Source organism: Puma concolor, chromosome C2 (assembly GCF_028749965.1).
Source record: "Puma concolor isolate L17-30 chromosome C2, mPumCon1.1.hap2, whole genome shotgun sequence".
Lineage (NCBI taxonomy): Eukaryota > Metazoa > Chordata > Mammalia > Carnivora > Felidae > Puma > Puma concolor.
This window is the reverse complement of record NC_141675.1, coordinates 92649082-92666487: the sequence shown is the minus strand read 5'-3', so window position 1 is coordinate 92666487 and position 17406 is coordinate 92649082. Positions and strand designations below refer to the sequence as shown.

Below are 17406 nucleotides of genomic sequence, written 5' to 3'. Positions count from 1 at the left end.
AGTTCTCCAATAACTAAAATTTTTAAAATTGATCTTTGTCATTTAGGCAAACACATTTAGGAAATACACACACATACACAAACACACACATCATTTTTAACTCTAAAATTCTGCATTCCCATGATACAACCTCAGCAAGATCATCTGAACTGGTGAAGGAAAAACTGTGCCCGGCTAGTTGATAGGCCTGAGTCTCAATCGCATCCAGCTTGGCTTGCATTATGTGTTTCTGACTTTCACATTCTGCAGTACTAAATCCAATTCCATTTAATTCTAACAAGGCCAAGCAGTACTGAGAGGGCATTTCCACTTTACAGAAAACATCTGGAAGAAAAAACAAGAAAACTAAGACATTAATTCACCAGCTAAACGATTGGATTAGCATCATCACCTAAAAACACATGGAATTTTTCTAGGCAAATTCAGAGGTGCTACCCAAGCAATTCTTCAAGATCCAGTCTCCAAAGCAGCACTCTCAGGCCAACAATGAAAGGCATAAAAGTACTTCCCACTTTTCTACTTCAGCACTAGACCACTATCTTTGTCTACACAGAGGGCAGAAAAACTGGCAATCTTGTGAATAGTCTATATTACAATAAACTGCATTTCTCCCAAGATAATGTTTTTGTTTCTACCCTTGGCAAGAGCAAGAGAGCCAAACTTATTTGTTAAACTGACTAGAAAGAGTTAATCTCCTGAAATTATTTCCAATGTTCCTGGTTCCATGATATGCACATTTGCACAAAGAACTAAAAATGGAGGCTTCTTACCAAAGAAGCCAATACTCTTACCAAAGAGTAAACAAAAAGTTTTCTAAAGTAAGAATCAGAGTATTTTTCTATCTACTGATGCTTCTCAACAGAGTAGTCATTCTACATCATTTTTTTCCAGTATGCTTTCTGGAATATTAGTGTCAAAGATACTCTATGAAAAGAGTACAGTTGAGAGACACTGTATTGGGAGTTCCAGCATTTATATACTGCTTTTGGATATTCATGATGCCTGTTAATTTAGTAAAGGCTCTGAGAAGCCCTGAAGCAAAGACTATTTAATTTTGTATTAACTGAAAGTCTGAAATTATTTGACCACAATACCTTGTATCTTTTTTTTTTTTTTTAATTTTTTTTCAACGTTTTTTATTTATTTTTGGGACAGAGAGAGACAGAGCATGAACGGGGGAGGGTCAGAGAGAGAGGGAGACACAGAATCGGAAACAGGCTCCAGGCTCTGAGCCATCAGCCCAGAGCCTGACGCGGGGCTCGAACTCACGGACCGCGAGATCGTGACCTGGCTGAAGTCGGACGCTCAACCGACTGCGCCACCCAGGCGCCCCCACAATACCTTGTATCTTATGCAAGACTTATTAACATCCTGAAAAGTAAAAATATTTAATGTCTCACCTTTTAAGGAAAGTTTGTTGACCCCTGTGCTGGACAATCCAGACATAGAATTTGCATTAAAAGTGATAAAGAGGGATGCCTGGGTGGCTTAGTCCTTTAAGCCTCTGGCTCTTGAGAACAACTAGGTCATGATTTCAAGGATTTGTGAGAGGGAGCCCCCCATGGTGGCAGCTGTGCTGACAGCACAGAGCCTGCTTGGGATTCTCTCTCTTCCCCTCTCTCTCTCTGCCCTTCCTCCTTGTTGTCTCTCTCTCAAATAAATAGTTTAAAAAAAGTGTGATAAAGAGTGATAAAGACCTGTGATAAAGTGTCTAAATATAAAACCAACACCAGTCTGTAATAGCACAAAAATGCCAGCAACATCGTTTTAACCTTGAAGGTTTTCCTTCTTCAACAAAGAATTGAGTTGATTCATAGCGTTGAAGATGAGAATCGACTCCATCGAGGCTCTGTATCTCCCAGAATGTTCAGTGTTGACATTCAGCCCCAGACTCTGAACTCCTTGGCCAGTCTCTATCCCTTCGAGGAGTGGAAGCTCATGAGGAAGAAAACTGGAAACTATGCTGTGAAGAGTTGGCTCCTTAGAATCTGGATCTAGTAACCAGCATGCCACCTGAGAGGGTTCAAAGACATTTGTGCACACTTAAATTAAAAGGGGAAAATGCTCATTTCTAATCTCACTCATTTTCATGTAATACCAATTCAGTGGTCTTTCTAGAAGAGGAGGAAAATATAATTATAAATTGTCCCAGGACTCATTTTTGGTACTAATTCGAGCAGTTTTCAAAGAAGGAAAACTTACAACTTTTCATCACTACAATGGTGATACAGCTCCTGCTGATATAGTTCTGAAATAGGCTTGAAATCTTAGCACTTCAGATAATTAAAACTTTGTTTCTGAAAATGTAGACAGACTCTTCTCCACTAAGGGTTGATTTTGGCTAAGCTACTCTAGTAAAGATAGGCCTATATAGTTTTAGGTTTTTAAAAATTCTTTCAACATCATAAGAAGTGAGACATAAATGTTTTACCATTAAAACTTCATACTCAAAGTTTTAGAAAGCCTCTGGGGGCTTTCCCCTCAGGGTGAGGGCCTGTCACTAGGACCATCCAACAAATCATGACTGCTATTTTTAGCTCTCCTATGAGACTAGACTTGTATTTTCTAATTATGTGATCTAGCAGATCAAAACTAAATTAGAATTAGGAAATATAAGCCCTATTCATAATTCTGACAATTACTACCTGACTCATTTACTTCTTCTGTAGCTTAAGAGTGTGATACTGTGAATTATAATAAGAAATTTAAAATTGGTCTCTGTCGCATTTCTAGGACAGAACTTCTAAAACCCTTGACATTTCCTTAACTATGAGATAAAGGTGTCTCTTGTTATGTTAATGAGGTGACTTTCGGAATGCCCCTAGGTTACCTAAGGATGGGAGCTGGCTGCCAAAGGAAACTCTGTGATTGGAGGGTGAGTACTTTCAGTCTCACCCCTGACCAGCTGGGAGGTGCCTGGAAGGCCAATGGCTAATGATTTAATCAATCGTGCCTATGTAATGAAGTCTCCATAAAATCCCCAAATGACAGGATTTGGAGAGCTTGGAAGTTGTGGAACTTGGAGGTGTTGGCGAGAGTGGTGTGCTCGGACAGAGGATGGAAGCTCCCTTTCCCTTCCCACATACCTTACCCTGCATCTCTCTTCCGTCTGGATGTTCATCTGTATCATTTATCATATCCTTTTATAATAAACTGATAAATGTAACTAAATGTTTCCCTGAGTTTTGTGAGTCACTCTACTTAATTTATTGAATCTGAAGAGGGTGCAGGTCACAGGAACCTCTCATTTACAGCCAGTTGGTCAGACTACAGGTAACAACCTGGATTTACAACTGGCACCTGAAGTCCTTGCCAGATGTCCTCGGAAAGGGGGGGTCCTTGGAATCTCCAGTCTGTAGTCAGTTGGTCAGGAGCATATGTGTTAATTTGGGCTTGCAACTGGCCTCAAGATAGTGGGCAGTCTGTGGCACTGACCCTTAACCTGTGGAATTTGATGCTATTTCCAGGTAGATACTGTCAGAATTGAGTTGTAGAATACCCAGCTGGTGTTTCCAGCATTGCTTGATGGTGTGGCGGAAAACCCTACAAACACATCAGAACTGGTCTCAGTAGGGGCGCTTGGGTGACTCAGTCTGTTAAGCCTCTGACTTCGGCTCAGGTCATGATCTTTCAGTTTGTGAGTTCAAGCCCTGCATTGGGCTCTGCTGACAGCTCAGAGCCTAGAGCCTGCTTTGGATTCTGTGTCTCCCTCTCTCTGCTCCTCTCCTGCTTGCTCTCTCTCTCACTCTCTCAAAAATCAGTAAACATTAAAAAAAAATTAAAAAAAAAGAATTGGTCTCAGAACACTTTTTTGTTTTTTTTGTTTTTTTTGGTGTCAGAGAAGCAGAACTTGCTAGAAGGGCCTGGCTCACAGAAACATATGGTTTATGAAGAGAAAGGATAAAAGGGTGGAGATTATGATCCTTTGATAGCTGGATGCTACCTAGTGACCCATGATGTGAAACTGCAGTTACACTATAGTTACTAAAGGTAAAAGCTACCAATGCAATTTAGAAATGGTAGACCTAACCCCCAAGGAGTTGGCTCATTAGATATATAAGGAAATAAAAAATAATAATCACACTAAACATACAATCTCCTGGTTACTGTTATCTGTAATAGCTAAATAAAAGTAAAGTGCTGGGTCTCACCCTGATGCTAAACCAAGTTCAGATTTGGGTCGGTCTGAGCTCTAGCCAGTAGCCTCAAAGTCATCTGTACAGGGGCAACACAAAGTAGCCCTAAGACCTCTGGTCATCATTAAGGTAATCAATGTAGGAGGGCAATACCTACAAACTACCAAAACTAGGGGATACAGTGTGAAGAATAATCAGTCTTTTTTTTTTTAAGTTTATTTATTTATTTTGAGAGACAGAGTGAGTGGGGGAGGGGCAGAGAGAGAGAGGAAGAGAGAGGGAGAGAGGGAGAGAAAGGGGGAGAGGGAGGGAGGGAGGGAGGGAGGGAGGGAGAGAGAGAGAGAGAGAGAGAGAGAATCCAAGCAGGTTCAGCACTGTCAGTGCAGAGCCCTTTGCAGGGTTTGAACTCACAAACCATGAGATCATGGCCTAAATTGAAGTCAGACACTTAACCAACTGGGCCACCCAGGCACCCTACCTACTATCATCAGCCTCTTGAGGAACCTTTACTAAAATGGATTAGGAGAGTAATTTAGGAGGAGGGTCTGGTCTTGGATGCTGTAGAACGAAAGGCAGAGGGTTGATGCAAGACCCCACAGCTCACTATAGTATAATCATAGTTGAGTGTATGTGATCCAGACACATGCGAGGTTGTTGCCAAGGAAACAGCTGGCCTGGTACACAGGATAAAAGCCACTGTAAGGTCTGTTTACCCTGAGAGGGAGACTGTTCCTTTTCTCTTATAAATGCCAAGTGGAACACCCCAGATAAAGGAGCTGATATTCTTCATATGCAAGCCATATGGGACTGCTTTATGATAACTGGGATATTTACCCACTGAAATCAGTAGATTATCCAGGTCACAGTAAATGCTTTAAGGGGGACCTTTAACCATATAACTGTACTGTTGCAAAACTGAGGGACAGTTTGGGAAGCCTTATCAAAATTACCACCTCACTTCCTCTCATAGACCTTAGAGGTGATAATAAAAACTTGAGATTTATTAACAAGAGAATGAGAAGAGGCAGGGCCAGAATCAAGAGACTTCCCAACAGGGTGGAAAATTTTAAAAGGTTATTAACAAATAAGGGGAATAAAGCAAATATTGACAGGAGCAAGAGAAAGAGGAAACAGAAAGGGGACAGTTACAGGACTCACCCCAGAAGGCTGGAAATCTTTAGATGGTTATTAAGAAATGTGATGAATAAAATGGGTAATGATGGATTAAATAAAAGGTTTTAATAAAGCACCACCAAAGGTTGGGTGGGTCAAAGCAACCCCCCCTCCGTTAGTCCCCCAACATTAAAGGGCCTCAAACAAGACTGCTCTATTCACCATAATTTGGAGAAATTTTAAAAGCTTGAAGGCAAAAGTACAATGAGAAACCTGACCAGTGGTTAGGCAGATTAATCAAGTTAATAAAAGGGCCGGGGTACCTTGGTTCAACCCGTCCCTCGGGACTCAAAGCCTTTAGGACAAGCGTAGGTAAAACTGTCAGGAGGTGGAAAAGAGACGTTTCCAGAACTCTTTGATGGAAGATCCAGGAACTCAGGTACCAAAACCCATTAGTAAAGCCCTGATTTGGGCTACAATTAGATTAAGAGAAATGTAAAAATGTAATCGTTGATAGGCTTATGTAAATTGGAATGTTTAATTATGTGAAGAAGTTGTATCTCCTTTACCTGAATATTTTATGGTAATGAGTTGTTATGCCTGGTTGGGGAACACTTTCCCTACCTAGTTTTGTAAAACCAAAGCCTTTTGATGAAGTCCTAATGGAGGTTATGATTAGAAATGTAAGGGTTGATGGAATTAAGGAAAAAGTCTGTAGGAGAACTGGTATGTTTGAAATGGCTTTAGATGAGGTGGTTGGGTCCTTACCTGATTGCATTTTGGGAATGGACATTATGTCAAACAGGGGAACACGTCCCATAATGAGTATTGTAAAACAGAAGGCATCTAAATGCACTCTTCAAGCAATGTTAAATAGACATGCTCAGTGCGAACCAGTAAGATTGCCTAATCCCGCACAGTGTGGAATAAAGCTCAAGCGCTGGTAAAGACAAACTGTGCAATTGCCCTATGTGGAGACTGGGGCTAATGGCAGAGCTTGTGAGCATCTCATGACAATGACTACTGGGACTTTAAACAAGATAATTTCCATTTGAGGGTATTTATTGCCTTCTTATCTGACATTATTAATTGACGCTATTTCTATTACTAAAGGATATAATACAATCCTGAAACCTGAAATACCCACAAAGTGTTGGGTGATATCCGAGAACTGCTCTAATGGAGATGGCAGTGCCCAGTAGAGTTCCATAATAAAATGGAAACAGTTTATACAGGATCCTGCTGCCTGGGCAATGAAAAGAAGAGATACTCAAGAGCAGGGAGCCTCTTTTCTCCTCGGCTTGACTCTGGAATTGTGTGAGGAGGAGCTGCTGGATTCCACTGTCACTTGGACAGTGCTCTAGAAACAGTCCTTGACTGACTGATAAAGAGCTGCTAGGTTTGTGGATGGCAGTTCCGAAGTGAATGGACAATATCCTGATTTGGAAGGCCATCATTCTAATTAAAGAAGATAGAAAAGATCATCCTGGTGTGCTGAATTGCATGTTGTTTTCCTAGCAGTGATGAAAGAATTGAACAGAGCTAGGGAAAAGCTCTGTTTGGGTTTTCACTGGCTCATAAATAATGCCCAATAACTTTGCCAAAATGTCAGTCAGGAAGGCAATGGACACATGGCCTACTAAAGAAGGGTCCTCTTCTGGGACACAGTCCTTGTAGAAATTTGAAGGGGTGCATCAAAATAGGACACATTAATGCCTTTCAGAAGAATTCCCTTCTAGGCTAGGAAGGTGACTAGAATCATCAAGCCAATGTCCCTGTATGACCCTGGAAGATGGACACCTGGATCTGTGACATGAGTGGGCCTGGTTCACTGCAGCAATGCAGAGATGGGCTGAATCTAGACATATCCCTCTTGCACCCTCTGAGGCACAGAGTGCCAAAACAAACTATTCTATCTGCCAACAAGAGGGACCGAGACTGCAGATGGTTATATAGCAGATTCCCTGTTAGGAAGGTCATGAATATAGCTGGCAGGTGAAATTAATGCTAGTAGCCTTGGAGGGCTACAAATGGGTCCAATAGGAACAGACATTGACTCTGGACTGTGCTTTGCTTACCTGATTGTAGGGGCAAATGCTCTCGGTACTATTAAAAGAACAGAAGAAGAAATTGCACCAGTTTGAATGGTTGACTGTTATGTCTTCAGACTAAAGAACACACTTTACAGCCCATAATGTTCAATGATGGGCAAAGAGATATCCTCCTCAGTACTAGTTTGATAGAGAACTGAAGTAGGCAATTAAAACATTGGTTGTCGTAAATGGGGGAAGAGAAAGGCAGGAAGAGATGGCTTTTATGCCTTCATGGTATGTGAGTATATGCTCACACTCAACATGAACATGAGTGGGGCTAAAGGAGTGCCCACTGGATATATTTGTCCATTTGGATCTGAGGAACTAAGGTGGGGGGCAGGGGGAAGGTGCTAACATACTTTCTTTCCCACATCACCTCAACTTTTTTCCTCTTAGCTGATAATAGGGGTCACAGGACCAGGACTACGGGTATAAGGGCTGGAAATGAATGATTCCTAAGCAAGAAACTGTAACTATTCCAAAAGGGGTGAAGGCACATCCTGCCCCATCAGGCCCTTAGGAATTGTAACATAAAGGTTAAAGCATTGAAGGAAAAATAGTAGTTATGGCTAAGTAAATGAATAAATGGGCTTTGTAAGGAGGAAAATCCAATATTAACATCTTAAAAGCCGCTCCAAGCAAGAAATGATATTGTCTTTTAGTTTGATTATGTCAAATACCTGAAAGGGTGAAGCCATATATTGCTGACACCACTCTTACTTTTGGAACCTGGTAAGCCTGCAAAGCTGGGAGACATTTTCATATCCTGCCATCCACATTAGAAACTGGTGAACAGAAACCTTTTAGAGAATATCAAATACGGTAGTTTGATGTAAAAGTTGGCAAATGTTTCTTATAAAAGTGAGCTTTTTAAAATTAATAGTTTAGGGCGCCTGGGTGGCTTGGTCGGTTGGGCGTCCGACTTCAGCTCAGGTCGTGATCTCACAGCTCTGCGCTGACAGCTCAGAGCCCGGAGCCTGCTTCAGATTCTGTGTCTCTGTCTCTCTCTCTCCCCCCTCCTCTGCTCATGCTGTCTCTCTCTGTCTCAAAAATAAATAAACATTAAAAAAAAATTAAAAAAAAATTAATAGTTTATCTTCTTACATCAAAAGTGTTGTGACTGACAAAACTGATTGTGGAATCTTTCAAATAGTTTATGTAAAAAGTACTACAATACATCTGAGATGCTACAGTAGTTTTAATGAGAAGCTCATATTACCCATATTCTCCTTTTGGACTCTGGAACATCAAAATTAAGTGACAACTTTTTATATCCAGGAAATGTCAGTTTAAAAACTACATGGAATTTATCACATGTAAACCAAGCCCAGCCTGAACTGCAGAAAAGGCCAGTATCTTCAGTTTATTTGATATTGCCTTTGAAAATCTTTCCCTAAAAAAGCTAAAGAAACTAAGAAATTTATCCTATTGATTTATCCTATTATTGATTATATTGCTAATAACAATCAAGTAGTATCATATATCAATTCAAAATTAATATTCTATACACCTCATGTATTCAGTATCAATAGGGGGAAAATGATATTCCTTTGAAAGCTATGATACTGTAAATAAATGTCATATGAAAATGCATTATACTGTTTATGTTACAATAATGTAAGTTACCCTTTCCTTGATAACTCAGAGTCATCATTATGAAAAGCATATCCTGCTTTGCTATTATTATAAGCAAAGTTCACAGAGGCTAATAAGGTGATTTGCCCCTATGCTAAATGGCCCTAAATGTTGTCCTTTTAGATGGCTTATTATCTACACATTTTTCCTATTTTCTGCCTCTATACTCATGGACATCTGAAACAACCTGCTACCATATATTTAAATCTGACAGTTCTCACTTCATTTCTAATTTACTATGAGACAGAAAACTTAAAACATAACCAAAATAAAATTTTTTTAAATCTCTGAGGAAAGATATGAATTTTAGTGCTTAGAATTTGTGGAATCACTGTTTTTATCTACATAGAGGTATTTTGGTGCCTAACATTCTGTTCTGGGTGGATGAGATTACTGGATAAAGGAATGACTACTCTGAAAAATGTAAGCTTCATTGTTGGAGTTAAATAAATACCAAGTCATTTAAGAATTAACACTACACATTGAAAAAGTTTTTTTAAGTATAGTAAAAATTAAATAAGACATGAAACCTTAGGATCTTCATAACTTTGTTCCAAGGAGATACCACAAGACAGAAGAAGAATTTTATAGCTCTGGATGAAGTCATAGATGATAATAGAACGTTCTTTATCAGATTCCTCTTGAAAGCAAGACAGAAGATACCACATTCTGTCTTTCACAGTCAGGCTTGGATCCAGAGAAGGTGGGACCAAACTGGAACTAATTTCTTTAAAAAACAAACAAACAAAAAGGCTTAAGGCAAAAATTACATGCATTCATTTGAAGCAGCAATCTTTAATAAAAAGACTGAAAAAAGACTCAGAAATCTAAGGGTTTACTTCCATGTAACCAATAACTCAGCATGACCTTATTCAGGTTATGTTGATCATATAGATGAAGTGCTTCATATTCTAGTGTGTATGCTGCTGAAGCAAGCACGAAGCTTCATATTCTAAAAATTAAGGCTTATGCTATGTAATTTATATTGTTCTATTTAATTAGGTGGGAGACAATTCTAAATATGAAGATTTCTAAAAATAAATTTACATTTCCCAGAATAAGGAGTTAAAGACAGAAAAGGGTGTTTTGAAATGAATTTTAAATGAACTCCTTAAAAAGGTTTAGTATGAACGTATAGTGTTACATCTTAAAAAAAAAAAAGTACTCAACATAACACATTTTCCCTCAAAACAACTGAAAAAAATTTCATGCTTACTCAGGAACACATACATTGTATAGCATTCTTTAAAATGTTTACTTATTAATTTTGCTCCTGTCTAAAACCAATTATGTCAGGTACGTAATGCAGCAACTGTAATCAGATCACAAGGTATTTCTAGATCATATCCTCTCTATTCCAAAGACTTCTACAAAGGCTGTATGATTCAACTATTGTATATGTTCAGCTTATCAGTGTCACTAGATAAGTTCCAGACACAGTCAATGACAGGAAAAAAATCTGAAAAGAAACTGGTATGATCCAATCTTCAGAGCAATCCCCTAAGATATCCAGGGAGTCTCTAAGGCTCCACTCCACTACCTCCAAGAAGAAAAGATAGTATTAGTAGCCTATGTGATAGGTAGAGGGGAGTAAGAATAGTACTTAAGACATTCATTCTAATGAATATATGAAATAATGTACACATGTGCCACTTTCCCCACCTATTTTTTTAATCCTAAAAATAAATTCTAGGTAAATATCAGGAAATTATTCTCAACAAAAAAGGCACTATCCTAATAGAGATTATCTTAAAAATTATATGGTGACTTAATCAAATAGTGATTACTTACCAGGATGCTTTTGTTCCTTCTGCAGTGAAAAATAATAGGCATCTCTTCCACCCCAGCACACTGCCAGACCAACCACCAAGATGTCATCACAACCTTTAACAGGAACTCCATCATCTCTAATAGTGGTTTCCTGAGGTAGGCTAACTAAATAAATCAAAAGTGAAATAGTTAAAAATCTCAAAATAAAGCCATTAAACTGAATGTTAAAACAATGATAATGATAAAAAAAACTATTTGATTGGCAAAATTTCCAGATCCCCATAATATGCATTATTTGGATGGTCTTTTTAAGGTATATGTAAGATCTTTCTAGGCTTCCCATCAATTAAGATAACTGTCACTTTGAAAAATTTATCAAAGATATCTTAAAATATATCTATAATAATAACTAAAGTGGGTATTAACTAAATTTTTTAAAGCTACATTTTGAATTGCTATAACTGAAACAAATAAAGACCACTGGTATACTATAAAAATTTTGGGGGCGCCTGGGTGGCGCAGTCGGTTAAGCGTCCGACTTCAGCCAGGTCACGATCTCACGGTCCGTGAGTTTGAGCCCCGCGTCGGGCTCTGGGCTGACGGCTCAGAGCCTGGAGCCTGTTTCCGATTCTGTGTCTCCCTCTCTCTCTGCCCCTCCCCCGTTCATGCTCTGTCTCTGTCTGTCCCAAAAATAAATAAACGTTGAAAAAAAAAATTAAAAAAAAAAAAATAAAATAAAAAATAAAAATTTTGTAGTGAACTCAGCAATTCTTTTTTTCTTTTTAAACGTTTATTTTTGAGAGAGAGAGACAGAGACACAGAATCTGCAGCGGGCTCCAGGCTCTGAGACGTCAGCACAGAGCCCAACACAGGGCTCAAACCCATGAGGTGTGAGATCATGACCTGAGCCGAAGTCAGACACTCAACTGACTGAGCCAACATAGGCACTCCTGAACTCAGAAATTCTTAACACTAAGAAACTTCAAAAAAATCAAGTACCTTACTTCTTGGTGAAGAATCAGGTATAATTTTGTATCCAGAGTCAACATTTTTTCTGAAATAATGGATCTCCAACTTTACAAATACAGGTCAAGAACCAGTCTAATAACTGGCACACAGTTGTTAAATTTAAGTGAACAATTTTACCCCTCTAACCGCTCAAAGAATGTGCTCAATTTTATATTTGTTGAATGAAAAATGGAAAGTACTAGTCAACACAAAACATATATAAAACTTGTCATTAACACATTTGCTCCATGACCTAAGTGTTCATCTACAGACAAATGAATAGGAAGATGTGGTATACTATACAATGAAATATTATGGTGCCATAAAAAGGGATGAGAACTTGCCATTTGAAACATGGATGGACCTACAGGGTATTACACTAAGTGAAATAAGTCAGACTGAGAAAGGCAAATACCATATGATTTCATAAATAGAATCTAAAACAAAAACACATAAATGAATAAACAAACAAGCAGAATCAGACCTATAAATACAGAGAACAAACTGATGGTTACTAGAAGGAAGGGGAGGTGGGGGGTTGGGCAAAATGGCAAACGAGAATGGGAGATACAGGCTTCTAGTTATGTAATGAATAAGTCATGGGAATAAAAGGCACAGCATAAAGAATATATATAGTCAATGATATTGTAATAGCAATGTATGGGGACAGATGGTAGCTATACTCATGGTGAACATAGTATAATGTATAAACTTCTCATATCATTATGTTGTACACCTAAAACTAATATAACATTGATTGTCAATTATACTCAAATAAAAAAAATTAAAAAGAAAAACATGTGTTCCATGAATTGAAGATCAGACAAATATTCAAACTTTTATGAACAAATTCATTCATAAATACAGAGATTTAAGAAATCTGATCAAATCTTTGATTTCTACAGCAGGTCGTCAAGCTGACTACAGCTATTCCCCAAGATACAGAATCCTTACTGTCATGAAGTAAGACAGGAATATACATGCATGGCATTATTTGGTTCAATTCTCTTGAAATGTGGAAGGGCTCTGTGAGGATTTGGGATCAACATTTTGGTATAGAATTCATGAATATCAGTAAAGGTTATAAGTCTACTTGAGGTAAGTATTGAAAAATATAGTTAACATACATTGTTAAAAATATAGTGCCAATTTTCTATGTACTTTTGTGATTATCTAAGTAGATTATATAATACAAATTAATTATTTTAATTAATTAAATAGAAAATAATTCATAAGCACTGATGATTAATAAAAAATGAGATACCAAAAATGGTGATCCATATTCAAAATATATTCGTTTTTACAAACTTATATTCTAACATTTATATATTATATAAAATATTATATTATGTATTAAATATACAAATTTATATGATTTTTTAAAAGAAACTTTGCGTTTAATGGTAAAGCTTAGCACACTCCAGCACCAGATATGGGCTGGAGTTGAAGCAGCAGAGACAGGTAGATGACCTCCATGAAGCCTCATAAAGTGAAAAGAATAAGAAAGGCAACAATTAGCACCATGGCCTGACACATGGCAAAACCCAGAATAGAACTGAAGAAATGCTGCTGTTTGAGAGCCAGGTTCCTGATATACCCAATGATCAAGCTGCCAAAAACTATCCCAGTGCTGGCCCATGTACCAGCCACAACAACTGGGATGGCTGCAGCAGCAATAAGCTTGGCTACTATGTCCATGTCCTGAGAGACAAGACTGCTATAGAACTTCCTTTGGACCACCTAGTGTGGGGAGCTACTGTGGCAAGGCTGTTTAGGGATTTCTGGCTTTTGAAGAAAAGAGGCAGACACAGGCCTGATTAGACCAGAGCTATAACAGCGGATCAGGGCCACAGTAATAAGTAGTGCCTTAGAGGTCTGCATTATTTCAGTATCCCAGCTTGACCTTTTTTCTCAGTGCTCAGTTCTCACAACCTGGAGTCGCCCATCACTTATACCAGATGGCAACTATTATTAATCTAGTTGCACTGAACAATAAGCTGTTCTACAGGTAAACCCATATAGAAGAAATTTTCATTAAATTGGAATAAATTTAGTACATTCATCCCAATTCACTATTTTACATATAAACATGAAAATATGAAAAATTAAAGAAAAAATTCTTACCTTGCTTAAACCTACCACCAATAGCAGCATTTTTAGAAGACCTCAAATTACTGATCTTTTCACAAGCCAGTGAGATGGAAAATCTCTTTTTGCACTGCCACTCCTTAATGAATGTTTGAAAGAGAATTTGGTCACTTGCTACATCAATTATGGCCAAGCTTTCTGGGCTGCATGAGGCTGCAGTTAACTGCGATCCATCCTGTGACAACTGCAGTGAAAAACTTGTGTCTCTAATAGGTCTATCCTTTTTTAAACCCTCTCTACTCTCTGAACTTAAATCTTGGTTTTTAATATCTGAAGATGAGCCAAATGAGTAACTTTCACCAAGCTGTAAAACACTATGCATTTTCTGGAGTTTTACAGAAGATGTTCCAAGAATACTTGGAACCACTAGCTTAGAAGCAGATGCTGGGATGGGTGTAGGAGGAATGAGTCCGTTATCATCAACTATACAGCTCTCTTTCCAAGGCAAGAGGGATGAGGTTTCACCATGTAGGGCACCGTTCTCCAGTGCTCCAATCTTGCTCTTTATTTCAACATTAGGGAAAAATGAAATTCCCGGAACTTGATTTGGCTCCAAATTTGAAATCACTTGTTTGTCATTTAACTCCATATTTTCCCCTTTTAAACTAGACAAGTTTGTAGTGGCTAATTTTTGCTTTTCATTTTCTAGAGGACTGGACACTTCATCTAAAATTCTTTGCAATCCTGGACTTAAATCAAACGATGCCCCTGACCATATGAGCGATTTATTTTGCCCTATCTCAGTTAATTTGGATTTTTTAGACTTTTCATCTTTATCTCTTCCAATTATTTCTCTTTGTGAATAATCATTATTGACAGTCCCTGGATCACTTAGTTCTAATGCTGTAAGAGACACTGCAGTATTATGTTTCTCTTGGACAGGAAATATATCTACATTGTCCAAAGCTTCAACCATCTGAGCAGAATCCAACTCTGAAAATATAAGAGACTCCTCACTGAAACAAGTCAACTGTTGCTGATTATCTTGTTTCTCATTCATATTTGATTTTCTAAGTTGGCCCTCTGGTTGTAGACAAAGAGAATGACTGAAACAGTTTGACATTAGTTCAGAAGAAAGGGGTTCTTTTGCTTGTGTATCAGGTGGTTGTTCTTTCACTAGGTAATCTTCACTGAAACTGTCAAATAGTAAGCTATCACTCAAATTCAAACTTGTTTCAGGAGCTGGTAGACATTCTACTTCTACACCAGTGGGAGGCGGTAGTATAACTGGTTTCAAAGCTTCTTGTGTTTGATAACCTTGAAGAAAACTATTTAATTGAGAGTCAGTGACAGAAAGTTCATTCCTTTTAAAACAAGGGCCATTTTCCCTCAAGAGTATTGGAGAATGAAAAATTGAGCTTTCTGGAGTCAGGACATCAACTCCATGTGAACTGGTGCTTTGTTTCACAGTATCTACAGTCTTATCCTCCAAATGATCTATATTTGTCACTCCTGGAGAATGTCGTTCACCAGGAAAAGTAATACGAATCTCATTCTGAAAAGAGATCACCGAGCTCTGTTTGTCTAAACTCTTCGGCATTGTCTCTGTTGCCAGGTTGGCATCCTTTGCTCCTTCTTGTTTGGCATTTTCAGTTGCCATCTGTTGTATAATTTTCTCTGACTGAGTATCCAGGTACAAACTATCTTCAAATTCACAAAGAACTAAACCTAAGTCAGAAACACAATTATTTTTAGTTTTGTTTGCTGCATAAGCTTCCGTTTTTTCTTGTATTTTAGAGGGATTTAGAAAATCCTCATGCTGGCCTCCTGATTTACCAAATGCTCCAGTTGGGGGATATATTCTACTGAGTATCTCAGTGCTGTTTATATTATCTCCTGATACCTGAAAATTATTTGATTTATTTTCCTCACCATTAAACTTCGTAATTCCACACTTGATAATACCATTTGAGTCTTTATTCATATAACTACTGCCTGTTTCACAGGGCATTTGTCTCTCTAATATTTTTTTCTGTTTGGTATAAGTGTTTGTTTGTTTATCAGACTGTTTTTCTGCACACTGGTTAATTGAATGGGTGTCATGGTGTTTTACATAAACATTCTGGGTTTTTGAATCACTTTGTATCATCAGTACTTTGTTTATTTTTTCTGACTCAACAAAAGCTAGTGCTCTTCCGTTTTCACTAACTGTACTAGTGGGATGACAAGTCACTTTTTTACTCTGGGATTCTGTGATAAAATGTTCCACAAGAATATTGTTAGTTTTTGTTTTGTTCTTTGAACTTTGTTCTGTTTGTGATGAGAATGATGCTTTGCTGTATTTTCCCTCAGCACAGTAAGATACATTTTTAGCAAACGGCTCTGGACTTCTAAATTCCATATTCTTCTCATCTAAGGTAATTGAGTCTTCACAATAAACAGGATTAGACATAGTTTGTTCCTGTAAATCAATTCTATACATCCCAGTGTCTTTCACAGGGCTACTATCTCTGGATTGTGTTAGATGCTTACCACGTTTCCAAGATTGAGAGGCAGTACTCATCTTTTCTGAACTGAAACTCAAAGATCCTTTTTTTGTTTTCTCAAATAAGAGAGTTTGAACAACATTCTTAGTGCTTTTTTTCCCCTCATTCAGAGAGGTTACTAGCTTTTCTTTACTTCTGTTCAAAGAAGCCCGTTTTCTTGCTCTGGAAATGGAATGTACTTGGGATTCTTGATTCCCATTCTGTAACTTGTAATAAAAGGAATTTCTATTCTCTCCACATTTAACTAAATCTTGCACTGTAGTTGGTGAATGCTTAGCAAAAGAATCATTAAACACTGAGTTACTTTTTTTCTTTGATATTAATCTTTTACAAGATCTCTTAGTTTGGGGTGTAAGTTTCTGTTCCTTTACTTCTGGCTCACTGCTGGTCAATGAGTGTGTATTAGAATTTAAAAGGGAATATGGATTCCATTGCACTCCCATTTCAGCTAAATCCTGCTGCAGAATCCTTTTGGCTTCTTCTACTATAAGGGCTGCTGCTTCCCTTTCAGTTAAACCTTTTCTGCCAGTCACCCAAATATTTCGCATATTCCGACGTTCTTCAACTGCTTCCTCTTCCTCATCCACGGCCTTTCGGGCACTAAACAAGGATATAGAAAAAGAAATAAATTAATGCATTGATTCATTCATGCATACAGAAATATTTATTAACCACTAAACTGATCTGTCCTAGGAAGTGAAGAAATAGCACTGAACAAGAGAGAAATACATCTGCTTTCTAAGAGCTTACATTTTAGTTGGAGAAAACAGAAAACAAATGTTAGAATGCATTCCATATCAACTGATGATAAGAGTTGTGGACAAAAACGAAGCACCAGGAGGGGATGGCTGGTTCTGCAATTTTCAGATAGCAAAATTAGGGAAGGCCTCACTAAAACAGATGAAGCAGAAACTTTTTTAAAATAGTGTCATAAAACTTTCATTGAAACAAATCCTCCTATGTAATATTAACTCTAGACAAAATAGTTGAAGGAAATGGAGAGTGACCAAAAGAAAG

General features: G+C 37.9%; 1 protein-coding gene and 1 pseudogene across 6 annotated transcripts in view; both read right to left on the bottom strand.

The window, feature by feature from the left end:
* POLQ (DNA polymerase theta) overlaps nt 1-17406 on the bottom strand; it is a 124859-nt gene that overhangs the window by 39903 nt on the left and 67550 nt on the right. For all 6 annotated transcript variants that reach the window (XM_025913213.2, XM_086675305.1, XM_086675306.1 and 3 more), the window contains 5 exons: nt 13880-16989; nt 10769-10912; nt 9508-9704; nt 1773-2013; nt 131-324 (listed from right to left, as the gene is read on the bottom strand). In XM_025913213.2, coding sequence (XP_025768998.2) covers nt 131-324; nt 1773-2013; nt 9508-9704; nt 10769-10912; nt 13880-16989 — 3886 coding nt within the window. The remainder of the gene's footprint in view (nt 1-130; nt 325-1772; nt 2014-9507; nt 9705-10768; nt 10913-13879; nt 16990-17406) is intronic.
* On the bottom strand, nt 11495-13865 carry LOC147577425 (ATP synthase F(0) complex subunit C1, mitochondrial pseudogene; annotated as a pseudogene).